Raw genomic sequence first — 26,617 nt, 5'->3', positions numbered from 1 at the left:
TGAAATGGGAACAATTAATAGTAGCTCCCACATATAACTTTTTGAGTACTGAACAGGATGATGCATAATGAGGTTAGTCAGAGCACCTGCCTGCTAAAGTTGATGGTAACTGATCTTGTTGTTGCTTTGTTGTTATTTGGATCGGAACAGCATCTTCTCATCATGAACCAGTGACTTGCCTTGTTGCTACGGCAACACACCTGACAAAAGCAACTGGGTGTTGGAGTGGTTTGTTTTGGCTCACCGTGCCAGGGCTCCATTGATTGTGACACCAGGTAGCTTGGGGCAGCTTAGTCCCACAGCATCCACAGGCAGGAAGTAAAGAGTAACGATTGCTGGTACTCAGCTTGCTTTTCTCCATCTCGTTCAGTCCAGTATCCAAGAAGAGTGTTACCACCAGCTAGGGGTAGGTCTCCTCCCAAGTTAGCAGTCTAGATGACCCCTTGCGGGCATGCCCGGACACTGATCTCCTCTGTGAGTCCATGCTCCGTTAGGTTGATAAGCAAGAGTAGCCATCACAAAGAATGTTTCTAAGTATTGTGAGGGTCTGTACCTGCTCCCTACCTCTGAAATCGGGAACTCAGGCTCCTCTCAGGAGCTAAACAGCCTTCCTAAACTATAGGCCTTACTGAAACACACTTATTCAGTTGCTCTTATGCCTTCTCGGGTGAAGCAGGTACTCTGCCCTGCCGTTCCAATCCATCTCGCCAACATTTTCAAAGATGAAACACGTTTTGAAAGCAAAAGCAGCAAAAAACTGCCTCACTGCCAAGCAGTCTTCCGTAAGTCGCTCCTTCGCTGTGTGTTATCAGTACCTCTGGTTCTTTCCCAGACACCCCCATATCAAATGTTCCACAGGGCATACAAGTCTCTAGAAGCAGAGGTTCTCAATGTGTAGGTTGCAAACCCTTTGGGGGTTGAACAACCCTTTTCACAGAGGTCAAATATCAATATCGTGCATATCGGATATCTATCTACATTGTGATTCATAAAAGTAGCAAACTTGGGCCAGAGACTGCTTGCACCGACTGCTCTTCCAGAGGTCCTGAGTTCAATTCCCAGCAACCACATGGGGGCTCACAACCATCTGTAATGAGATCCGATGCCCTCTTCTGGTATGTCTGTGGATGGCTATAGTGTACTCATAAAAATAAATCTTTTTTAAAAAAAGTATCAAACTTACAGTATCAAACTGTATTAAAGTATCAAAGCATTGGGAAGGATGGAAACCATGGCTCTCGACTAAAAGAGACGAGGGTAGAAGGGGGTCATAGGTACCTGGTCTTTCCAGGTGACATATCAGTGAAGAGCACTTGTTGCTCTTGCAAAGGACCTAGGTTCTGTTTCCGGCATCCACAGGGTGGTTCAAAACCATTTGTAAATCTAGTTCTAAGGACACAACATCTCCAGCATCTATGAGTGCCAGGCATGTGCACGGTATATGGGTATGAACCCCATGTTTGCCACTGGGCGGTTTTGAACAACTTGCTTAATAGCTGAGCTGATGTTTTCTATTGTGGCTGTTGTTAATATGTAAACTACACATAATTATGGTGCTCGCCTCCTAAGCCTGGGAATGCTGAACAAAATAATCAGTGAAATCTTCTTGATTCCAGGATCAATATTAATCTCCCTGATTAAATGCTCAACCAGCTGCAGGTGTCTAGGAGATGTTCGACTGAGGCTCACTGCAAAGCCTGGGGACTTCCTGCTGACACCGACAGTCCAAAAGCCAACATCCAAAAGCCCATTTGAGAATAGAATCCCAGTGCTTTAGGGGTCAAGGGAGGAAGATCAGGAGGGAGTTCAGGGCCATTCTTGGCCACACAGTAAGTTTGGGGCCAGCCTGGGCTGCATAGAACCCTGTCTCAAAAATAATAATTCGAACCTTCCAGAGACAACAGAAGAACAGAGATGGGAGAGGATGAGCAGGCCAGGGAGTCCAACATCCAGCAGCTTCTCAATATGTTTTGTGTCTCAGTCCCCTCAGACTGCTCCAAGAACCATAGGCCAGAACTGTTAGGTTGATTGATTTTGAGTAAAGATGGGTTTTTGTTTCTCTTTTTAATTCTTTATTTCATTGTATGTGTGTTTTGCCTGCAAATATATATATATATATATACACATATATACATATAGATAGATAGATAGATAGATAGATAGATAGATAGATAGATATGTATCTCATGGATATCTGGCTCCTGTAAGGGCATCAGATCCCTTAGAACTAGAGTTACAGAAAGTTATGAGCCACCATATGCATACTAAACTTGCGTATTCTACAAGAGCAACGAGTGGACCACCGAGCCATCTCTCTGACTTTGGGGTTTTATTTCATCAGTACAATCCAGCTCTTTTTTATTGGCCTCCTCCAGATAGCAAGTTGACTGTTCTATCCTCACATGGAGGGTAAGCGAGTTCTCTGGAGACCCCTAATTTTTTGATATGCTTGGGATGGAAGCCAGGCTGTTATAGATACTAAGCAATCCCTTCCCTGCCCCCTCTAGAGTCCTACTTATAAGGGTAGCCTTCTTATTTTTGAGGATCCCACCTTCACACTGAGTCCCCAAAGGCCTCACCTCTCAATTCGGTCACACCAAGAGTTATCGTTGTAAGCTATTAAGTTCAGGATCCATACACTAAGCATGGTGTGAGAGATTCTTCCCTCCAGGGACCATTGCCACATGGGATATAAGCAAAGCGATCATCAAGAACCTGGAAACAAAGAGGCCAGAAAGACCAGGCTGAGGTCAGACAACCCCCAGGAATCCTGAGAGTCTATGGGGCTGTGGCGGGGGGGAGGGGGAGGCTTTAAATTGAAAGACTGTGGAGAAGGGACCTAGGAGACAATCTCACCTACTTTTCAAGAGGAGTGCCCCTTACTGGTGTCTGAGTGACACATTTATACATAACATGTTCTATAACAAATAGAGTTTTCACTGAAACGCTCAGAGAGTCTCGTGTGGCCACAGAAAACCCACCCAGCTCTGTATCTATCCTACAGCCTGCCAGCTGAGGAAGGAATTGTATCCCAGGCCCCTCCCTCCAGAACACTGCCCATCTGTGAGCAACCCTTAAACCATAATGATCAGGAATTTCAGGGGCTTTTTCATTGATTTTTTTTTCAATGAAACATAAAAACATAAAGTCTGTAGTAATGGGATACAATGGGATACTTCGATACAGTCATACACTACATAATCTCTAAATTATAGCGAACATGTTTTATCTCCTCAGAGACTGAGCTTGCCATAAATATCTTTTTCCTCTCTTGCACGTTTTTTATGATTTATTATTTGTATACATGTTAATGTTTTACTAAAACGTATGTACATATATGGTGCACATGCCTGGCACTCATAGATGCTGGAGATGTTCTATCCCTTAGAACTGGATTTACAAATGGTTTTGAACCACCCTGTGGGTGCCGGAAACAGAACCTAGGTTCTTTGCAAGAGCAACAAGTGCTTTCCACTGATATGTCACCTGTCTCTCTCCCGTCATCTTTTCCTATTTTTTGAGATAGAAACTTACTAAGCACCACCACCCCCGACCCAGAACTCACAAATCTACCTGTTTGCTTCTCTCCCCAAAGTACTAAAATTACAAGCATAAACCACCATGTACGATTTTGCTCATTTCTTTTCCGTAAAAACTTTCGAAAACCCCTTCCTTCCAGCTTTTGGAAATGTGCCGTGCTTTCTCATTATCCAGTCAGGTTTCCACCGAGCGGCACCCAGAACTTCTTGCTCCTGTCTCACTGACACAGTACCCCAAGTCATTTTTGGGCATGCTCACAGACTTAGCCTAAGAGCCAAATGAGTTCTTTTCTTAGAACCTGGAGAGCGAGAGCAAAGAACATTCATCGTATAAAATTTCACAACGCCAAGCAGCTTGCTTGGCTCTCAGGACGTGAGAAGGCAAGAGGGGGGCTCTGGTGAGAAGACAGCACACCCTGGAGCTGGGACTGACATCACTCACGCTGCCGTCAAAGACCATGAAGAGCTCCAGATGAAAAAGTCATCACAATCTCCAGACATAGGCCCTGAGGGAACAGTGTGTCCTGGATGGGGCCAAACAGGTGGAAAGGAGATATACCAAGCCTCGTGGGGGTCCAGAGCCGAGCGAAACATGGAAGACTAGTTTGGAGCTGGGGAAAGTTTGATCCCATCAGCCAAATGACGGAACAAAGGGATGAGTCAGAAAGAAAACTCCAATGAGCCAACAGCTGCTGGGAGACCGGATGAAAGGCATCTTGTGGAGCCTAATGGCCTAAGTGGCCCAATCTGGCTGGTTTCCCATCTGGCTCCCCAAGGCCAGTAATTGCCCCTGTTCTGTCGTGGAGCCTTTCATCAGAGACACGTGGGCCTTTCAGCCCGCCGACAGGCTCATCTACCACCTTGTAAGGAAGAATCAAGTCCTGGGTGGCCTGTTTGTTCTGGGCTCAGAGAAACTCGGGCCAAAAGACCATGTACTTTCTCCCCTAACTTCAGGCCCGTTTCAAAATGGTGGGCACAGACTTAGAGTGAGAGTGAGAAGAGAAGAGACCCTAGGAGTTCATCACCCTCTTACTTCATACCTCATAAGCAAAGCCAGGCTTCCGTGTCCACCATGTGTTCTTTCTGTGTAGACTTCAAAACACACACACACACACACACACACACACACACACACACACTGTTTTCAGCCTATCTCTCACACACACGCTCCAGCAAAGCAGTATTTGTTTATTACAAAAAAAATAGATGAAAAGTGAAATTTTTCATACAGCCCATCTTTCAGAAATAAGCACTTTCAACAATTCAGTCTTTATTCACTCAGATTGTTTTTGTTATAAATTAACACTGTATCCATAGAGAGAGGGGGAAGAGAGGGACAGAGGGAGAGAGAGTTTATTTAAATCAGACTGGGGGAGAGATAGCTCAGCCATGAAGAACAGGTCATTCTTACAGAGGATCCAAGTTCTACTCTTAGCATCCCTCTGGTTGCCTGCAAACCTCTCTAACTCCAGTTCTAGGGGATCTGATGCCATCTTCTGTCCTTGGTAGCACCAGGTATCCATACAGTGCACACAGATACAAGCAGGCAAAACACTCACATGCATAAAATAAAATAGATAAATCTTTTAAAAAGTAGGTTGTAGTCCTGATCAGCTGGAACTTGCTACCTTTTCCTTTTTAATATTATTACGTAAGTCGCTTTAGACCAAGCTTACCATTTTAGAAAGATGTGGTTCTTCACGGCATGAGTGCTGCGTGGTTTATTTTACAATCCCCTATTGTTGGGAATCTGGGTTATTTCTCAGTTTGGGGGAACACTGCTTTGGCTCCCTACTCTTTTCATCTTGCTTTGTTTCAAGAACACTTCCAGGGGACAAGTTCCTGGGTGTCATACATAAGTCGAACACCATGGTCATTTGATCTTATTAGGTAATGCCTCTTTGCTTTGCCAAAGTCACTTCCTCCATGGGAGCACACAAAAATGTCTTCCCTCCTATACCCCTGGCAAACTGAACATTGGCGCTTTGTCCCAGTAAGATTTGTGTGTGTGACTGCGTGTGTGACCGAGTGTGCGTGTGTGTGTGTGTGTGTGTGTGTGTGTGTGTGTGTGTGTGTTCCAAATGAGTTCAGAAGAGGGCAATAGATTCCCTGGAGCTTCAGTTGACTCTGGTCTGCTACAAGAACAGCAAATGCTCTAGTCTCCTAGTCATCACTCCAACGCCCTCCCCCCAGCACTTTTTAAGCTCTCATCTCAACTGTTAGCTCTCCAACATTTCACATTGTTTGTTTGCAGAGGAATTTTACTTTTCACAAATTCCTGAGCTGACCACTGTCCCGATCCTCTTTGTTTATCCCTCTGATTTGCCTGGTTTTCTACTGATTTGTTTTTCTCCAGTTGATTTCAAAGAGAGCTTTGCTATATCCGAGGTACCATTCCTTTCTCTGTCACTTAAGTTACAGATATTTGCCTTGGGCTGGAAATATAGCTCAACAGCAGAATATTTGACTCACATATGCAAAGTCCTGGGTTCAACCCCCAGCACCTCAAAATCAAAAACAAAATTAGTATTCCTCTCAATTCTTCTTACATCTTTGGTTTTAAAGTTCACAACTTTTGGGAAAGAGACATCGTTCAGGTGATAGGGTACTTGCCTAGCAAGCATGAAGTCCTGGTTCTTCTCCCTTGTACCACTTAAACCATATGTGGTCATGCATGTCTGTAATCTAAGCACTCAAAGAGACAGAAACAGGGGATTCAGAAGTTCAAGGCCATCACTGGCTATACACAAAGTTCAAAGCCATATCTTGTCCCTCAAAGTAAGAAAATAAAAAGACGAATCTGTGATCTTATACACATACCTCAATAAATTCATCATCTACATTTCCTCCTTAGCAGTCCTGAAATTCTGCCACACCTTAAAATCTTTCTTTTTTCCAAACCATTAAAATACATGTGTATATTCTCTTCTGATTTTTTTTTTCAATATTGAGAACTAAACTAGGTGTCTTAGTTAGGGTTTTACTTCTGGGAACAGACACCATGACCAGTGCAAGTCTTATAAAGGACAGCATTTAATTGGGGCTGGCTTTCAGGTTCAGAGGCTCAGTCCATTATCATCAAGGCAAGAACATGGCAGTGACCAGGCAGGCAGAACTGAGAGGTCTGCGTCTTCATCTGAAGGCTGCTAGCAGAATATTCACTTCCAGGCAGCTAGGATGAGGGTTTTATAGCCCATACCCTCAGTGGTACTCCTACTCTGACAGGGCCACACCTTGTCATAGTGCCACTCCCTGGACAGAGCATATACAAACCATCACACTAGGACCTCATGCACCCTGGACAAACACTCTACCTCTGAGTTAAACTGCCAGTCCCATGCTTAGTTTTTCTTTCCTGTTGTTGTGGTTGTTGCTGTTGTGGTGATATGACTCCTACTTCCTCAGTCTCCTTAGAGCACAGCATTACAGATCTGTGGCAGCAGGCCCAGCTCTTCTCTAGTATTTTAATGGGGTTTTTGAATACTTACAATCTTAAAATCATTACAAGTTTATGTATTAGAAAAAAATGGATGAAGTAAGGACCCGACTTCATTTCTTTCTAATTGGCCCAACATTGTTTACAAATAACCTATCTTTCCTGAGAGCATTGAATGACACATAAAATTTCATGAGTATTTAGTTTTTTTACCTAAACTATTTAACTTTATGGATCTTTCTACCTTTTCCTTATTTCCTGCCCTAATATATTATGGACAGCATTAATTAATATACATAGGCAATAAGCTAACTCATCCTCTCCATAGTCACTCCATCATCTTTTTTCAAATTTCCTGGACATCTCATAATTTCTCTTTTATACTTCATAGTTATGCATGTTTCATTTTGGATTTTAAAAAAATCCTACCCCTCCCAAAAACAAGATTTTTTAAAGGATTTATTTATTATATATAAACACACCAGAAAAGGGCATCAGATCTCATTACAGATGGTTGTGAGCCACCATGTGGTTGCTGGGATTTGAACTCAGGACCTCGGGAAGAGCCATCTCTCCAGCCCCAAAAGCAGGATTTTAATAAGGTTGTTTTGGATCTCCTGAGGAATCTGGGGAGAAATAGATTTATAATCGATAGAGACTTCTGTTCAAAAAGCAAGCTATGTCTTACCATTTATATATGTCTTCTTTTTATACCCCCTTTATAAAGTTTTATAGCTGCCTCCACATAAATCTCACCAATGCTCAGTCTGTGAAAGCCTTCCACCAGGCAAATCACTATTCCCCATGAAGTCAAAGAATAGAACCTTCACGGGATACGGAAGAGTCCCCTTTACATGCTGTAGTGACACTCCACCCACCTACTCCCTCCTTTGGGCTTATGCCAGCATGAGGATCACCTCTTGGACATTCAAATAGGCACATCAATTAATCAACAGTTAATCCATAGGAGTTGACTATATGTCCAGACCCACGATAGCGGTATGAAACATAGACCCCATCTTATAAAGAGTTCATAAGATGCCTAAAGAGATCCAAGGTATCATCTGTAAATAATAATCTTATGTTGGCCTGTGCACTATGGGCCCTCCTTGTGAGAAACTGAAGCATTGTTGTCTGGAGCAGTCAGGGAAGCTCTCAAGGCAGAGACGAGAACTGAGCTGGGTTCAGTTAGGGAAGGAAGAGGAATAAAGACAGACTTGATGGAGCCTGACTGTGTCTCCAGTATTCAAGAGGCTGAGGCAGGCAAATTGCCATGAGTTCAAGGACAACCTGAGCTATGTAGTTATAGCCAAGATATCCTGGAGCTATAGTGTGAGATCATGTCTCAAACAAACAGGGGGAGGGGAGACTAGAGAGATTGCTTAGTGGTTAAGAGCAATTGCTGCTCTTCCAGAGGACCCAAGTTCAATTCCTAGAACCTTTACAGTGTCTCAGAGTGATCTCTAACTCCAGCTCCAGGGTATCTGATGCCTCTGGCCTCCAAGAGTACTTGCACTCAAGTGTGCTTACCCACATGCAGAAACAGCAGATATACTTAATCTGGGGGCTCTGTGTTTTGTAGGTAACTAAAGAGGAGACTAATGGACCTGTGTGTCCCTGGAACCATATGATGCTAAGTTATCTGCTTATCCAGTATTGTCAGCTAAAAAGAATCCTCTTGGCTTCTAGAAACATGCAAAGGTTTTAATGGCTAAACACAAAATATATAATGAATACAATGTTAAGAAGACCCAAGTAGGGGTTGGGGATTTAGCTCAGTGGTAGAGCACTTGCCTAGCAAGCGCAAGGCCCTGGGTTCGGTCCCCAGCTCCGAAAAAAAGAAAAAAAAAAGACCCAAGTAAAAAAAAAAAAGATTAAAACAAAAAAAGAGACATAAGTAAACAATATTGGCTTTCCCTTAATCCCAAAAAATGTGCTAAAGCAGAAAAATAATTATTGTGTGTTATGGAAGTGTGCCCAGCTTTGCGGCCAGAGATGCTTGAAATTGAGTCTTAGTTCCATCAGTTAAGAGCTGCTTGTGATACTAGATGAACCCTATATGCCCAGAGCCCAATATGTACCTGTGAAAATTGAGACTACAGAGCCATCCCTCCTGCCGGACCGCTGCTGGCTGCTGCCAGGTCTTAGCAGAGTTTCTCTGTGCTAGCTTCTTCCTCTGTTTTCACACCCCAGAAGAAAGGAGTTGTAAGAAGGAGGAATCCATCCGGGCCAGGTTTGGAAAGGAAGGGCAGGAAAAGAGAGCCATCTCAGGCCCTCGGACAGCAGGCATGAGGAGAAGGAAAGAGGCCAGAGAATGTTGCAGAGGATCAGCTCACTGCAGCCAAGTTCAATGGGTCTTAAATTCCAGCCCGGGCAGTTTGAACTTTATCCTACTAATGACCGGAGCCATAAGAGAACGGAATACAAGGGAGCCAATCCCGTGCTTTTCCCTGAGAACCAAGAGACTCAAGACAACACATTTTAAAAATAAATTTGTACGCCTGGGGCTATACCCCAGTTGGCAGAGTGCTTGCCTGGTACACATGAAAACCCAATTCCATTTCGATACACTTAGAGTTGTGGCCTGCCTACCTGTAATCCTAGGACTCAGAACGTGAGAGGAGAGGGGTCAAAAGTTCAAGGCCATCCTCAGCTACATACTGAAGGTGGGGTGTTGATGTGGCTATTATTGTTGACATAGTGGGTTTTTTTATTTTCTGTCATTTTCATACATTTATATATGTATTGATCTATCTACTGCTTTCTCCCTCCAACTTCCTCTCAATCTTCTTCCTGGCTTTATGTTCTTCTTTAATCTTTGGTTTACAAATTGAGTTTGAAGTCAGCCTGGACTGCACGAGACTATTCTCAAAAGTGAAATAAGATAGTTGCAGAGGAATGCCTCAGTCAGTGATGTGCTTGCTACACAAGCATAAGAACCTTAGCTTGACTCCCATCACGCACACTAAAGAGTCAGGTGTAGTTGCATGTGCTTGCTGGATAGGCAGAGAGAGAAGGAGCCCTGGAGGTCGCTAGCTGGGTGCACAGTCTAGTCTAAAAGCAGGTCCCAGTGAGAGATCTCGTCACAAAAAATTAAGTGAATGACTCCCATGAATGGCACCTATAGTCTTAACAATTGAGTGCCTATGTGTACTTGCACAAATAAATGAGTACATCAGGGTAGCATGGGATGACATTTCTCACTTTAGAGCCTTGCTTGGAAGCAGAGCTGATGCACTGGATCATAGAATCTATGTTTTGGGTTTTTCCCATGTGTGTGTGTGTGTGTGTGTGTGTGTGTGTGTATTTGCATGTTTAAGAGTATGTGTGCATGTGGGCATGGGCATGTATATAGAAATGCATGCATGTGTGTACAAGAACATGTAGAGACACAAGATTGATGGTGGGAATTATTCTCCATCATTCTTCTGCTTTACTCACTGAAGTGGTGTAACTCAATCAAACCAATAGCTCACTCGCTCGTGGCTAGTCTTACTAGCCAGTTGGCTCTGGGTATACCCTCTCTCCGTCTTCAAACGCTGCATTTACAGGCAGGTCACAATGCCTATCCAGCATATATGTGGGTTCTAGGGATTGGAAAGCCCAACGTCACACTTGTACAATAAGCATTTCAACTACTGAGCCATGTCCTCAGACAAGGTATTGTAGGTATGTATGTATTATGTATGTATGTAGGTATGCATGCATGCATGCATGTCTTGTGGATTCTTGGAGCTTTTTTGCTTTTTGTTTGTTTTAGTTTGGGTTTGGAGGTGTTTGTTTCTTGAGACAGTGTTTCTCTATGTGCCTCTGCCTCTGAGGGCAGTGATTAAAGGCGTGTGCCACCACCACCTGGCCAGATATTCATTTCTAACACAGGTCTGGGTATTGCTTATCCAGAAGTTTCACTTCTTTGAATAGCTAAAGACTAACATGCTCCTATTTTATTGTGTTTAATCTCAACTGTTATCTGTGTAATGCATGTTAACTAAGTGCCTATCGTAAGCATCGGGCCCTATGTTAGCCTCTGAACAGAGACAGAAGAGTCAAATCCAAACTCTCTTTTCTAGAAGTTCATAGAGACAAAGATGAGGCATAGACCAGGAAACTGAAATGAGGGTAGAGAGTGACAGAGGGCACATCGTAGGTACTGAGAAGGCACTTGGAATGTTCTGGGTGGTAATTGTTGGTTAAGGGGGACCCATCTTGTATTTAAGATCGTGAGCAGAAGCACTCATGAATGAAGTGCTGAGCCATCAGAGGGATGTCCACAGAGGACGTCTGTAAACACGGCAGTCAATGATTACTTTAGGAACCAGTTACTGTAAACAGCTACTCTGCTCACTCTTATCTCCAATTTGTTTTGAAACTTAACATGAGTCTATTGGCTCCAAAGACATTGTATTTGCTGGATGAGTTTATGATCTCGACAAATGGAGATGGAAAAACCTCAAAGGGGGATTTCCAAATCCAAAAGGGCTTCCTTTTTACAGAGCCAGTGCTGACAGAATTAGCAAGCGTTTTATATTTTTCTAGTTTTTATTGGGCCAGACCATTTCTTGCTAGGGAGGCGCTGTTTGGCTGAAGGTGTAGCCACACGCTGCTAGTAAGAGGATGGACAAAATGAGCCCCGCTCCATTTACAAGTTGATTTCGCCACCCACTGGCTCCCCGGAGATCATGGGTTTGCCTGGTGATAACTGTGAATAAGTCAAATCTGAATTTACGGTCTAAGAGCCTGTGAATGTCACTGCCTAGCGGGGTGCTCAAACCAGAGTTCAATATTGGTGCTCCGTACACCAAATAAATGATGTCACAGGTGCTGATAGGCTCATAGCAGTCTTCAAGCATGGTTGCTGGTTCCATTTTTGTGCCAGTGTTAGGTAAAGGCTTTTGGTTATGCATAGCAAGGAATATGGGAAGAATAAAAAAGACACACACACACCCTTTCATCCCCGTAGTAACATAAGGTCAGCAGGGTATAGGCACAATGGGACTAACAGAAAAGGTTTCTGGGGTCAGCAGTGAAATATTTCCTTTCAATGTCTCTATCCCTTACCTGCAGGGATCTCCTACAGGCTCCAAAGGTAAAGCTTTAGATCTGTGACGCTATGGTGTCCACTTTAACACAGCGACAAATCAGCTTGATCATCAAGTTGTCCGGGGAATTACACAAACTAGGATAATTTTTAAAACGGGCTAGTATGCAATTTAACGTAATACCTTGTGGCTTGTTCGGATTTTTCCGTGTTTTAACCGAGTCCACAATTAGTGTGTATGGGGGAGGAGTTGGAAAACACCAAAAAGCACCAAAAGGAAAATTCACCCACAATTCCCTGAGGATAAGGAGTGTTGACAGATGCTGATTGTCCGTTCTTCCTATCTTTATATTGGTCAACATATATATTCTGTTTTCCTGTGTGCTGTTCTGCCAATTCAGGGCCTTTATTTGAGGTTGCCTAGATTCAAAGATTCAACTTTTAAACTCTATTTTTCACCTGCTCTGTGACCTCTGGAAACTTATTTGTAGAATCTGGGCTTCTGTCTGTCATCATAGAGTAATCATGGTCTTTAGACCAGAAATGCAGGCTGGTGATACACATTACGGTGTGATTAGTACCCTTTGGATCTCAACCTTGCATGGCTAAGTGGAGCTGTCCTAAGATCAGGGATGAGGAATCTATCATAGTTTCTTATCCAGTTGCCCTGGTAAAATCCACTGACAAAAGTAACTTAATGGAAAGAGGGCTTTATTTAAGCTCAGTCCATCACTGCAGGGAAGTCAAAGCAGCAGGAACACGAAGCTGCTATTCATACCTACAGTCAAGAGCAGGGAGAGAGCAAACACATGCACACTTGTGCTCAGCAGCATTCTCCACTCTTGCACAGTTCAGACGCCTCTACCAAGGGAATGGTGACACCCACAGTGGGCCTATCTCAACCAATGTAATCAAGGCAATCCTGCACCGATGGTCCAGATGCTGATAGAAAAACCTTCTCTAGACAGTCCCTCGTTGAAGCTCACTTCCAGATTGCATCAAGCTGACAGTTAAAACTAACTACTATGGGGTTGGGGATTTAGCTCAGTGGTAGAGCGCTTGCCTAGCAAGTGCAAGGCCCTGGGTTCGGTCCCCAGCTCAGAAAAAAGAAAAAAAAAAAACTAACTACTACACAGGCAAAAAGGGTACATGTTTCTAGCTCAGTGATTGGTACAAAGAAGGAATTTTTTTTTTATCTCTTCTTGAGACATCCCTAACTCTTTTTTTTTTATTAACATGAGTATTTCTTATTTACATTTCAAGTGTTATTCCCTTTCCCTGTTTCCGGGCCAACATCCCCCAACCCCTCTCCCTCCCCTTCTTTATGGGTGTTCCCCTCCCCATCCTTCCCCCATTGCTGCCCTCCCCTCAACAATCATGTTCACTGGGGGTTCAGTCTTAGCAGGACCCAGGGCTTCCCCTTCCACTGGTGGTCTTACTAGGATATTCAATGCTACCTATGAGGTCAGAGTCCAGGGTCAGTCCATGTATAGTCTTTAGGTAGACAAAGAAGGAATTTTGTTGATGTGATTCTACAAGGATGCCCTGTGGCCGTGATGAGTGTTGTTGGCTCACAGCAAGTTGAGTGTTCAGTGTTTACACTTCAGAGTTGTGGAATAGACCCTACAGGATGACCTCCTTGGAACATGTCCAACCAACAAATGCTTCTCTCTGTACAGGCCCTGTTGGGTGTTAGCCTTTGATCCTTACACTACACAACCCCCCTAAATCACTCAAATTCCCTTAAGAGCCAATTGACGTAAGTGGGTTTACTATAACATCTGTTCCCCAACTTTATCCCTTATCTAAGCCATACCTCCCCCTCCTAGCACCCAACAGAAGGTAGAAGAAAATAATAGAATACAAGTGGTAAGGCCTCACCCCCTCAGCCCTTTCAGAGGCTGTCTCATTAGATCTTCTTAATAAGCCTGATCCTAAGACTGCCGAGTAAATCAGTGTGGGCCATGAGGTCATGAACACAGTGCTTCCCAGGGATATCTCTGCTGCTGGTCAAATCAAATCGGATGTACGTTTGCACGGTCTAAGCAATGGCTTCAAATTACAGCTATAAATGGCACAGGAACCTCTCAGTTACATATTCAGCCATTAATCAAATATTTATGAAGCATCTACTATGTGCCAGGGACTGAGCTCCCCAAGGAGAAAGGGATTCTCAGTTCACATCTTCCAATGCTTTAGGTCCCTCAAACAGGAATGCCTCTCACTTTAAGGCCAAAATGTCAACCTACCTCTACCTGTCCTAACTTCTCCTTTCTGAGGAAGAGAGAGCAAACCTGAGGCCTGTCAGTCTGAAGCAATCCAAAAGGTACTAAGACTGTTGTATTTCTATCTTATTTTTTAAAAAAAGAAAAAAAAAATGGCTTTCCATTTATAGCAAATGGTTCGTATTTCCAGCTAGTAATAAAAGCTCCTCTCAAGAGTATAGTTCAGGGCTGGGGAGATGGCTCAGTGAGTAAGAGTGCTTGCTGTGCAAGCATGAAGACCTGCGTTCCAATCCCCAGCAGCTATGCAAAAAGTCAAACCATGATCCCACGCACCTTTAACCCCACTCCTTGAAGGGAAGGGCAAAGCCAAACTTCCTGGGGCTTACTGGTCACCAGTCTAGTCCTAGGTTCATGGAGAAATGTTGTCTTGATAGAACAAGGTATAAGGGGAGCAGAGGACGGTGCGTGCCCTCCACTGGCCTCCATGTGCATCCTCAATGATATACATACACCATAAACACAAACACAAAAGCAGAGTTTATGAATTTATGTCTCATTAAAGTAATGATCAATCAAGCACATCTTGTGTATGCATCTATTAGACTATATATTTTTAATTATCCTACGAAGTAATATGTTTCCTTGTGGAAATTTTATATTTTTTTAATTAATCTTCCTGCCTTCTTCTTGTAACCTATAGTTTAGGTACCAAAAGTGAATGGATTTAAAGAAGAGCATTAAGTAAGTGGTGGCTCAGATTCACATTAATTAGTAAGCCTAGTCTTGAGGTCAGGAGTCTCAGCGTTTGGAGAGTTCCTGGTCCTTTTACAACTTCCATGACAGCTGTAGACTATTTATTGAAAAGAAAAATGCAGGAAGGTTTCCATGAAGATCCAGCAGCTCAGAGATCACATGGACTCAGCACAGGGCCTAAGTGAGAAAAAGCACTATGGTGAGAATCCTTGCCTGTGAAGTGCAACCACTGTCCCCTTCCTGGTGGCAGCCTCATAACAGAGCCACAGCTGTGTGTCAATATGCTCACAGCATCCATGAGAGTTGAACTTTATGGAGAGCTTCCAGTTCACCTAGCCCTCAGCAAACATAAAGTCACTTATCCCTGCAGAAAGCAACTCCCATTTTCCAGGTATCTGAGCCTCTCACTCTCAGGGAGCTTCTCTCTCCCCATTCCTGAAAATGCAGATCTGCCTATCTGTGACCCGGGAAAAGAACCTCAAATCCTCAACTCCACTGCTCCATAAACATGTCTTGGATCCAATCAAGAGGAACAGGTCCTAGTGGCTCTCTGCTATTCACCAAGCTGAGTGGCCTTGAGTGAGTCACTCTCCCTCACTTAGTAGGCATAGTTAGGAGATTTGCCAAGGCCCGGCAATCTAAGGTGCAGAGCCTGTAGCACTGGAATTGCCTCACTAGCTCAGAGACTATGGATACATAGTAATTTATTTAACACGTTCCCTAATGCCAGTCAAGCAGGTTTATTTCCAGTATTTAACTCGCTGCTCTCACAGTGAGTTAGTGACATTGTCAAAGAACCCTCTGCAGCCTGACGCACAGCACAGAGCACCTGCCTTCCAGGAACCTAGTCTCCCTATTGTGTTTATTCCTGTCTCCTGGCTGCCTAGTCTGAGGAAGGATCTGTTTGGGTGCCCCAGGGAAAAGATCCACATGGCCCTTCTTCTCTCACGCCAAAGAGGCTTAGCACCTTCTCCAATTAACTATGGTTTTATGCAACCTGTCAGGGCATGGACCGGCCAGCAAATCGAGCTTTCGTCCTCCTATGTGTCTGGAGTGGAGGTGGGGAATGGGGCTTGAGCATGAAGCTCTTGAGGGAAGGAGTCAAAATATTCCTGGAATTTGTAACAGGGGCCAAGCAGTCCCGGACTCACAGTGCCCCCTTGTGGTAGGCCAAGGGACGCCCATACTCAACCCCACCCCCAACAAGGAGTAGTATCCGAATTCAGAGATGCTGAACTTTGAGGACGCCAAGTACTCAGTCAGAGCTGCTATACGGAAGAAGGAAAACTGAAGCCCCAGATGGGAAAATAACTAAACCAAAATTATATGTAACGATATCAAACATAGGTCCCAAGGGGTTGGTTTGTTTGTTTGTTTGTTTGTTTATTTATTTATTTATTTATCTATCATTTTTGGTGAGATTCCAAGACCCACCAGTACAGAATAATTACATGGCAAACGACTATTACTTTAAAGTTGGTCGCGGGGCGGAGACCTCGTTGACAGCGCAGTTGACCTACAGACTTAACAAGTTGCATCCGGTTTAATCCTAAACAACACTGGGGGAGGCGGGTGCCACTAACTCCATGTTAACTGATGAGAACCTGAGGTCCCTAGGGACAGTACGGAAGTTGACCTACCAGGCAGAAGATTCAGGGTTCCACCCCTGAAACAATCACACACACGCACACGCACACGCACGCACACAGGACTCCCTGTCCGAAATCTCTGAGGTTGTGGTGGCACACACCTGCAGTCCCAGCCCTAGAGAGGTAAACATAGAAGGATTCAGAGTTCAAGGTTGCCCTCAGTTACGTAATGAGCTTAGGCTATCTGAGACTCTGTCTTTAAAAATTAACAAACAACAACAACAAAAAAAAAAAAAATCACCACAGGACTCAAACATGCTGGCGAACGCCCCCGCTGTGGAGACTAAGGGTCGTGTATTTAAAGCCAGTCTATATCCTTCCTAGCAAGCTGGAGGACAGCCAGAATAGAAGGACGAAGGTTCTGTCTCAGAAACAGAAGTGCTTGTTGGAGAGCATGGTGCTACCATGCTAAGGTCTGAAGGAGGAGAAAATAAAACAGTACACAGTACGGAGGGGACAAGAAGGACCAGAACAGCTACAGGAACCCAGAGTGGCACTGTATGGAGGATGTCACACCACACAGGCCAGCAGGAGGGAAGCTCGGGACAGCCTTTAAGAAGCCAATGCTCAGGACAGCCCTTGCTGTCAGAGCTTACCGTGCAGTTGGCCCAGCCACTCCTCACCGGGGAGTTTAGCCTACAGATGTGGGGAGAACGAGTGCCTGAGGCTTTTTAATCGTTACAGATTGGAGCAGTTAGATACTGGAAATAAATGACCTGCTTGACCGGCATTAGGGAACGTGTTAAATAAATTCCTGTGCATCCAGATCAGAGTGAGGTAAAGTAACAACATAGACCCAGACAAGGAGAAGTGACAGAGAACAGCAGTTTAGGGAAAGAGTAGGACCCCATTTAAGAAAGAAAATATCCCAAAAGAAAACCACAACTGGGGTTGGGGATTTAGCTCAGTGGTAGAGCGCTTGCCTAGGAAGCGCAAGGCCCTGGGTTCAGTCCCCAGCTCCGAAAAAAAGAACCAAAAAAAAAGAAAACCACAACTCTTAACACTTGACTGGATAAAGATTTTCATATCCCTTTACACATTTATCTTTATAACCAGTCGTTTTTACGTTCACATTATCATTTTTATAATAAAATATGTAAATCTGGAGGGGAGATGAAAATAATGTTTCCTCTCCAGAAGGAATTTACAATCTAGCTAGTGAACAAGGCCTCAGCCAGCCCCGGGACACGGCTTAACAATGTTAACAAGCAATTAGGTGGGAAAATGATTATATGAGTTCAATACCCCAGAACACATGGAAGAAGGAAATAACTGGTTCCCCAAAGATGTCCTTTGAACTGTATACCTGCTCCTTGGCATGTGGCCCCCTCACACAAAAATAAATAAATAAATACATTTACATGGATATTTGAGGGCAAACGTTGCCACTGTACTCGAGAGATACAGCTTTTTTTTTCTTGCTGCTCCCTAAACACTGTAGAGTATAACAGCCATTTATTGTCATTTATATCATACTAGATATTATAAGATATTGACTTGTTATCAGTCACCTAAGGATGTTGCAAATTGCATGGGAGGCCACAGGTAGATCGGATGCAAACCTCGAACCGTTTTTCTTTTTTAATTTTATTTATTTTATGTATGTGAGTACACTGCAGCTGTCTTCATACACACCGGAAGAGGGCGTCAGATCCCATTACAGATGATTGTGAGCCACCATGTGGTTGCTGGGAATTGAACTCAGGACCTCTGGAAGAGCAGCCAGTGCTCTTAACCACTAAGCCATCTCTCCAGCCCCCTCAGACCGTTTTAAAGAAGCATAAAGCCACAGATCTGTGTATTTACAGGAGCTGGAACCCACCTCCTGCTGATATGAGGAGCACGTGCATTTCAAAAGGCCCGTCATTTGTTATTAGTTTTAAAGTGCCAGCTCGTAGATTAAGGGGTTTACATGCGTACTTTCTTTCCTTCTATTTTCTCATTTATTTCTTCCTTTTTATCATTATTATTTTTGGCATTGTTGATGTTGATGATAATGTTGTTGTTGATATTGACTTGAAATGGGGCTTTCTGTAGCCCAGACTGACCTTGAAACTGGATATATAGCTGGCAATGACCTTGAGCCCTTACTCCTCCTACTTCTACCTCCCAAGAGCTGGAATTTTCAATGTGTGCCACCACACCACACCGTGTGTACATCGATACTCTCACGTACTCAAAAACAAATCTATGAAACAATTACCATTCCCATTTTACAGATGAATAACTGGTAAATTCCAATAGCCTATTCCTCACACCAGGCCAGGTCATTTTCATTCAGCCTTCTACTCATCTCTCACACTGCCCAAATTGTCTTGAGGGGGAAGAATGCTTTCTACTCACAGGAATAAATAGCACAAGACCTCAGATTTGCATGAAAAAAAAATCCATCCTCAGGTCTTTGCCCAGACTTTACAAGGCCATGGTCATAGGAAGGTGCTTTGTAATAAGGTTTCAGAACAGGACCTTGAACACAATACTCCCAGTGCAGATGATGGCTTTCACCAAAACCACTACTAGCCTTTAGCTTTATTGTGCTTCGTGTAGTTCTTAAAAGGAGCAATCCATTTATTGCTCAATTCACTGCTATCTTCAACAGGCTTGACACCAGGCAAGGTTACATATTTATCCTCAGAAAATAGGCTGTGTTGCTCTCTCCCACCTTTAGTCACATTGTGCCCGCAGCCGCCACCATACTGGTCTCTATATGTCCCCATGCAACAAGATATGCTGTCTGTCTTTGTTCTCATCAGCACATACCGCCCAGGGGAGTACATAGGCCTCCAAGATCCATCACTCTTATTCCTTCTCCTACTTAGTCAAGACCTGTTTCTAGACCCCGCCCCCCAGACTCAGTCTTGGAAAGAAGCCCACAGCCTTAGACATAAAGCTCATCCCATCAGGATGCTTCATGCTCACATACTTTAAGCTACATTTCAGTAGGAGCCTTGCACAGTCTTAATCCAAAGCCCTGTCTTTGGAGTAAGTAATGGGACACAAGTGTCTTTGGTGTAATATGTGTCAGAATTAAAACATGAAGCAGTGTCTTATTGGTCTTAGTACCACGCAGCTAGAATAAAGCTCACTTCCATGTTTCCACGGAATTTAAAGAAGACGTTAGTCAGCATTGACACATGGGTATGCATAGTCCTCTTTCCAAGTAGAAACTCCAGGCTAGCTTAGTCCAGGAGCCCAGCTAATACCACAACAGCCAGCACTACTGATTTGTTAAACTGAGAAGACAGCAATAGGGCGAACTTCAAGTTGTCGCAGGACATTTGAACCCTGAGATTGTGTTATTTACCAAAAAAAAAAAAAAAAAAAAAAAAAAAAACAAAACTGTTTCTAGTTGTGGTGTGGCTTAGCATACAACTTTAATCCCTCTGGCTGGAATACAGACACACCCTTAGTATACACCTCTAATCCCAAACCGTGAAGGTAAAGTTGTAGAAGGAAGCACCCATGCTTGAAGGTGATGTTGAATTGAGTAGCAGACGAAGTGACTAATCAGAGAAAGATTTGACAGGATAGGATATGCCCAACTCTCACAGGAAGAGAGAGAAAAGAGAGGCAACATAAGAGGAAGCAGCACAGAGGGAGAGAGGCAGGAGGCAGTTTTTACTGGGAGAGCGAAAAAGCTAGACTCAGGTGAAGACAGGATGAGCCAAGAAAATGAGAAGGAGCCAGAAGCTGAGAACAGATTACTAGAGTGTGTTTGAAGCCAAACAGCAATTCAGCCAGAAGCTGAGAGAGAAGTCCGATTGAATCAGTCAGCATGGAGAGAGGAGTAGGAGCTAGAACAGTTGAGTTGAATCAGCCAACCAGAGATCAGAAAGAACTAGGAAGGCGGGGATTCAGCAGCAAATCACAGAGGCTGAAAACATTCTAGGCTGGATAAGATTATACAAAGGCGGGTTGGGGATTTAGCTCAGTGGTAGAGCGCTTCCCTAGGAAGCGCAAGGCCCTGGGTTCGGTCCCCAGCTCCGAAAAAAAAGAACCAAAAAAAGATTATACAAAGGCTAGAAGCTTCCAGGAGTTAGGCCTAGGTTAACAGACTGAGGCAATAAGCCTCAGAGACAACAACTACTACAGGAGAAGAGTCGCTTTTGCATCAAATGACCAAGAAGGTGAAGTGTCCCCAAAAGGAATGCAAGCACAACGGAAGCTTAAAAATGGGTTGTTTTTTTTTTTTTAACTGCATTCTGTTTGTTTGGGTAGTGGTGCCCAGCATGCAAGTGAAGGCCAGAGAACAATTTTCAGGAGTTGGTCCTCTCCTTCATCCTTGTGAACCCTGAAGTAGAAACTCAGGTTATCAGACTTAGCAGCAAACAGCCTTACCCACTGAGCCACCTAGCCTGACTACGTTCAAGATCCTGTCTCAAAATTGTTTTTGTTTCAGTGTGATTTTTCTGCATTATAAGATTTTGCTTGTTTTTAAAAATACTTCTCTTTTCTCGTCTTTTTAAAAATGTCTTCTCATTCTTCTAAAAAAGTGCATTAACGATACGGCATCTTTTTATTTAAAAAAAAAAAAAACATGTATTTAGGTAAAATGTCAGCACAGTGCCGGCTAAATTACAGGCATGCTGTGTGGTCAGGGACGACCCACTTACCCACTCCAGGTCTCAGTTGCCTGGTATTTAAATTAAAAATTGTTTTTAATTTGATATAGCCATGAAATGATTTAGGGTCCCAAACTCAGAGGGTAAGTTAATCATGTGTACGGATCATAGCGCCTCGTCATCAGCCCGTGCCGAGCTCTCTCTTATTTTACTGGTTTATTACCTTCTATTCCCATCTATTATTGCATGTCCATCTGCCTTCGCCCCTAGGCAAACATTAAGTGTCTCATATCGTTTTGTGATGTGTTTTTTTTTTTAATTTGAAAATGTTTCTGCAAAACGCATATGGTTGTTTGGCGGATTGCTTAAATGAAGTCATTCATAAATCTCACTCTGTTTTGCATGTTTTCCCACGGAAAGAAATGGTGTAATTAGACTCTTTCCACGTGGCCATAAGGTGTGTTATCCTGAGACATAAGTGCTAACCGTGGTTCAGATTTACATATGCCTCCCTTCTCCTTTTCCCCAGGTTTCTTCCTATTCTCTGTGACCACAAACAACACTATCAAAAGCATCCTTCTGTATGCAACCTTATGGACCTATGTGAAATTCTTTGAGTGGTTTGCCCTGGAACAGAACGGCCCAGCTCAGATGTGTGCACACGCAGTGCCAGCATCTTCTCTTAAATGACTAGACAGCCTATGCCCTTAGCAGTCAAAGCCAGGGTCTCCCTGTGTCCCCACAGTTTTACTTGGCAGCTTTTCGTCACCTTAAAAAGGCATGGTTTGTCTCTTTATGGCTTCTGCTTCAATGTAGTTGACCTCCTGATACTCTGAGCCTCTTGTCTTCGTTCACGTGATTTACCTATTTTCTTTATCCACGTTGTCCCCCCCCCCCTCTGAGTATACTGCTACCTGGAATTCCACGTTCTTCTCAATTTCTTATTTTGTTTGGGTTTTGAGGTGGGAAGATGTTTTGCTCCTCTGACTGGTTACTTGGTTGTTTGGGAGATTTCTACTGTTGGTTTTGGCGGCAGTAGGGGTAAGGGGGCAGCGTGTGACTGTTTGCTTGCTTGCTTTTAGACAGACTCTCCTTTTGTACCTGACTCTGAAACCCAAGCCGGCCTAGAAATAGGTATTCCAAGATGACCTCAGATCTCTAACAATCCTCCCGCCTCAGCCCCCTGAGCACTAAGATTACAGGCATGAGCCACCATATAAACATTTTAATTTAACTTAATGCTTTTTTTAACTCATTGGAAGTGTTGCAGACATGGATGGAGGTCGGAGGCCAAACTAGGAATCCGTTGTCTCCTTTCACCATGTCGTTTCTAAGACTTGAACTTACGTTGCTTGGCTTGAACTGATCCCAAGGCCTCCCACACAAGGACTCTAATACTAAGATATATGCTCACCTCTTCTTTTCTTGTTAGTGTTTCTTATATTCTAAATAACCTTTTAGCTGTTTGAGAGAATATAAATAACTTCTATCCTTGCCTTTCGGACTGTCCTTTTGAAGCACTGAGTCATTTTTCTTCATTCCAAGATTTTCTTAAAGTCTTTTAAGTCATTTTCTTTTATTGTTAAGGGTCTGTTATGCCTTCTGGTCTTTAACATGGTTCCTGTTTCCCATGGGAACAAATCTGCCTGCCTCCCAAGCTTTTGAGAAAGATAAGATACTACAGGTAAAGGGCCTCACACAGGCAGCTCATTCCCTAAGAGGTGTGGTATTACAGGTGACTGTTAGGATCTCATGGGTTGAAGGAGTAAGTGTGAGGGATGAAGCCTACCGGTCAGGACTGTGACAGTTGTTTACCTAAATCAGGATATAATGAGGGAAGTTACTAAGTTGGACTTCATTTTTCTTTCTTTCATTCATTCATTCATTCATTCATTCATTCATTCATTTGTAAATCTGAAACTCACTATGGAACCAGGCTAGCCTTGAACTCTCAGAGATCCATACCTTTGTCTCCCAAATGCTGGGATTAAAAGTGAACATAATACCTGGTTCTTTTTTTTTTTTTTTTTTTTTTTTTTTTTTCTTTTAAGAGCATCGCGGCCCCTCCCTGTGCGCTCTGGCCGGGCTTCTTCTTCTTCTTTTTTTTTTAAATGTGTGTCTATATGTGTATCTGTGTGAGTGCATATGCATATGCTCACAGAGGCCAGAAGAGCATGTCAGCTCCCTTAGAGCTACAGACACAGACAATTGGAAATTTCTCCATGGGAGTGCTGGGATCCAAACTCTGGTCTTTGGGATAAAGCCGCAATGCCTCGAAACCAATGAACATATGTCCTAGCCCCGGGGTAATTCATTCATTTCAAATGAGAAAGGCTAGCCATTCAGGATAGAAAATCACCTGGGACGAGGCCTGGGGGAAGGAAAACTACCTACCGTAGAGCACAGCTTAGTAGGGGACTGAGTAGAGATTGTACTAACTAACTGCTGTCTGTCTTTCTGTCTGCACCCCTGCAGGCTCCCTGTTCTCCACCCTAAAGCCCCCGGACGCCGTGTTCAAGGTGGTGTTCTGGCTGGGCTACTTCAACAGCTGCCTCAATCCCATCATCTACCCGTGCTCCAGCAAGGAGTTCAAGCGCGCCTTCATGCGTATCCTTGGGTGCCAGTGCCGCGGTGGCCGCCGCCGCCGCCGCCGTCGCCGTCTAGGCGGCTGCGCTTACACCTACCGGCCGTGGACCCGCGGCGGCTCGCTGGAGAGATCACAGTCGCGGAAGGACTCTCTGGATGACAGCGGCAGCTGCATGAGCGGCAGCCAGAGGACCCTGCCCTCGGCGTCGCCCAGCCCGGGCTACCTGGGTCGAGGAACGCAGCCACCCGTGGAGCTGTGCGCCTTCCCCGAGTGGAAACCCGGGGCGCTGCTCAGCTTGCCAGAGCCTCCTGGCCGCCGCGGCCGTCTCGACTCTGGGCCACTCTTCACCTTCAAGCTCCTGGGCGATCCTGAGAGCCCGGGAACCGAAGGCGACACCAGCAACGGGGGCTGCGACACCACGACCGACCTGGCCAACGGGCAGCCCGGCTTCAAGAGCAACATGCCCCTGGCGCCCGGGCACTTTTAGGGTCCCTTTTCATCCTCCCCCTCAACACACTCACACATCGGGGTGGGGGAGAACACCATCGTAGGGGCGGGAGGGCGCGTGGGGGGAGTGTCAGCCCTAGGTAGACACAGGGTCGCAAGGGGACAAGGGGGGAGGGGGGCGGGGAGAGGGGCAGCTGCTTTTCTGGCAGGGGCATGGGTGCCAGGTACAGCGAAGAGCTGGGCTGAGCATGCTGAGAGCGTGGGGGGCCCCCCCGACGCCGGCCGGGACTTAAGTCTCTCTCTCTTCTCTCTCTGTATATACATAAAATGAGTTCCTCTATTCGTATTTATCTGTGGGTACACGTGCGTGTGTCTGTTCGGTGTACGTGTGGGCTGCATGGGTGTGAGTGTGAGGCCTGCCCGCACGCGCGTGCCGGGGCAGAGCGAGTGCGCCCCCTGGTGACGTCCAGGTGTGTTGTTTGTCTCTTGACTTTGTACCTCTCAAGCCCCTCCCTGTTCTCTAGTCAATGCTGGCACTTTGATAGGATCGGAAAACAAGTCAGATATTAAAGATCATTTCTCCTGTGCGACTTTGAGTGATTTGTGAAGGAGAGCCTTGCCCTTCCTCTTCCTTCAGGTCCAATCAAATCCTAGGACTTTTCTTTGGGGGCAGACAAGGGAACTACTATTATTCGTGACATTCTTAGTATTGTCATATTTATTATTACAATTATATTTATTATTTTATATATTTATGACGAGGTGAGCAGGTGCCACAACCGATGTGGAAGCCAGAGACAACTTGCAGGAGTCAATAGCACAAAAACTATAGACAAAACCATTCCAAAGGTACGTACACACACACACACACACACACACACACACACACACACACATTTGCAGACAGTTTAGGATCCCTTATCTAGGATCTCCTGAATTAATCACATGGGAGGTACAAGTATCATAAGCCAAACCAGAATTATCTCAGCCAAGTCTTGGTTTTTATAGATGGGTGACTGAGGTTAAGAATTTGGCAAGGGCCAGGGAGACCACTGAGTGGGTAAAGGTGTTCCCTGCCAAGCCTGAGGACCTGAGTTCGATCTCTGGGACACACAAGGTAAAGCAGAGGACCGACTCTTGCAAGTTATCCTCTGACCTCTTCTCATGCACGTGGTTCATGTGTACACACACACACACACACACACACACACACACACACACTTCTTTTGCTTGTGTCTCCAGGACTGTGTGTTTCCCTGCCGCAACTGATAACATTCTCCCAAATGCCTCTTCTTGTTCCTCCTAGAATAGGAGACCTATTAAGGGCCGGGAGGGAATGCTTAGACCTTAGTTCCAGGGAAGAAGAAATAACTTGGGTCCTCCAAAACTACTTTATTGGCAATGGAAACCTTGTTTCGAATTATTCTTACACGGAATCCTGATACAAATTAGCAAGAGCACATAGAGAGGACAGAGGCTGGCTGTCTCCCTTCCTCTTCCCTTCAGTTCCTTCCCAGGCCTGTCCAAGTCACCCTGGGAACTCACGGGTCTGGTAGAGAGAAAGCAAATTGGAGCAGCAGGGTCTGGGGTCAAGTCCTAGCTCTGCATGGCGTCGGGCACTTCATCTTGCTGCCCCTGCCCTTGTTTCTCACCTCACAAATCGATGTGATCCTGCAGCCCACTGAGAAGTAGCAAGGTTCTCTGAGGTTGTTCCCCAGTGTAAACACCGGCGTGTGCAGACGTCTGGACAGATTCGACTTATAATTCTGATCTTGGAAATCTGAAACCACAGGCACCAAAAGCATTTCCTGTGCCGCTTGGATAGTTAGTTCATCGGTTTCTGGTATCTGAGGTCACCCAGGACTGGGGGCGGGGGAGCAGGGGGGTTGGAGTGGGGGTGTTGGGGAAAGGTAGCAGCTGCCTGCCTCCTTCCAGAGTGAGCATTGGCCAAGTAGTAGCCATCACCCCGCCTCCCCTCCCCAGAGAGTACTGGACTCCAGATCAGCCTCAAGGCCAAGCCAGCATGGTACTGACCTCTCCATGTCCCTCACTGTGTCCAGGCCCAGGAAGGCCAGGCTTTACCAGAAGCTCTGGAGATAGGCAGGTCTGTCTGATGTGAACTCCAGCCTAGCGCAGAGCAGGGCCACACTACGCTCTCCGTCCACCCAGGTACTGCTGCATCATCGTTCACTGCTCAGACAAATCTGCTCAGACTGCTCAGAGTAAATCCTGTCAATCCAAGTAAAGGGGCGAGTGGCTTGACAAGCTGGATTGATGGATCTCCCTCCAGACCCGGGATCAAATCCCACTCCCGCCACTCAGCAGCTCGTCACGTTCAGCAACTTGTGTCACACAAGCCTAACCTCGGTTTCTTTTACTCT

The 26,617-nt window shown here is 44.8% G+C and overlaps 1 protein-coding gene and 1 long non-coding RNA gene across 6 annotated transcripts in view; one reads left to right on the top strand and one right to left on the bottom strand.

The window, feature by feature from the left end:
- Window positions 1-4,872, bottom strand: part of LOC108352076 (uncharacterized) — an 86,361-nt gene extending 81,489 nt beyond the window's left edge. Inside the window, exons 1-2 of one of the 3 annotated variants that reach the window (XR_005490142.2) lie at window positions 3,973-4,872; window positions 2,580-2,715 (exon numbers count right to left, since the gene is read on the bottom strand). This is a non-coding gene — a long non-coding RNA (uncharacterized LOC108352076). The remainder of the gene's footprint in view (window positions 1-2,579; window positions 2,716-3,972) is intronic. The other 2 variants (XR_005490141.2, XR_005490143.2) reach the window with 2 other exon arrangements.
- The window catches only part of Adra1b (adrenoceptor alpha 1B), a 118,371-nt gene extending 93,548 nt beyond the window's left edge, over window positions 1-24,823 (top strand). For 2 of the 3 annotated variants that reach the window (XM_039085165.2, NM_016991.2), the window contains one exon: window positions 23,678-24,823. In XM_039085165.2, coding sequence (XP_038941093.1) covers window positions 23,678-24,276 — 599 coding nt within the window. In that variant the 3' untranslated portion in view covers window positions 24,277-24,823. The remainder of the gene's footprint in view (window positions 1-23,677) is intronic. The other variant, XM_063268387.1, reaches the window with a different exon arrangement.
- The last annotated feature ends 1,794 nt before the right edge of the window (window positions 24,824-26,617 follow it).

This window comes from Rattus norvegicus, chromosome 10 (genome assembly GCF_036323735.1).
Source record: "Rattus norvegicus strain BN/NHsdMcwi chromosome 10, GRCr8, whole genome shotgun sequence".
Lineage (NCBI taxonomy): Eukaryota > Metazoa > Chordata > Mammalia > Rodentia > Muridae > Rattus > Rattus norvegicus.
Note: the sequence above shows the minus strand (reverse complement) of the source record. Positions and strands in the feature narration are given on the sequence as shown.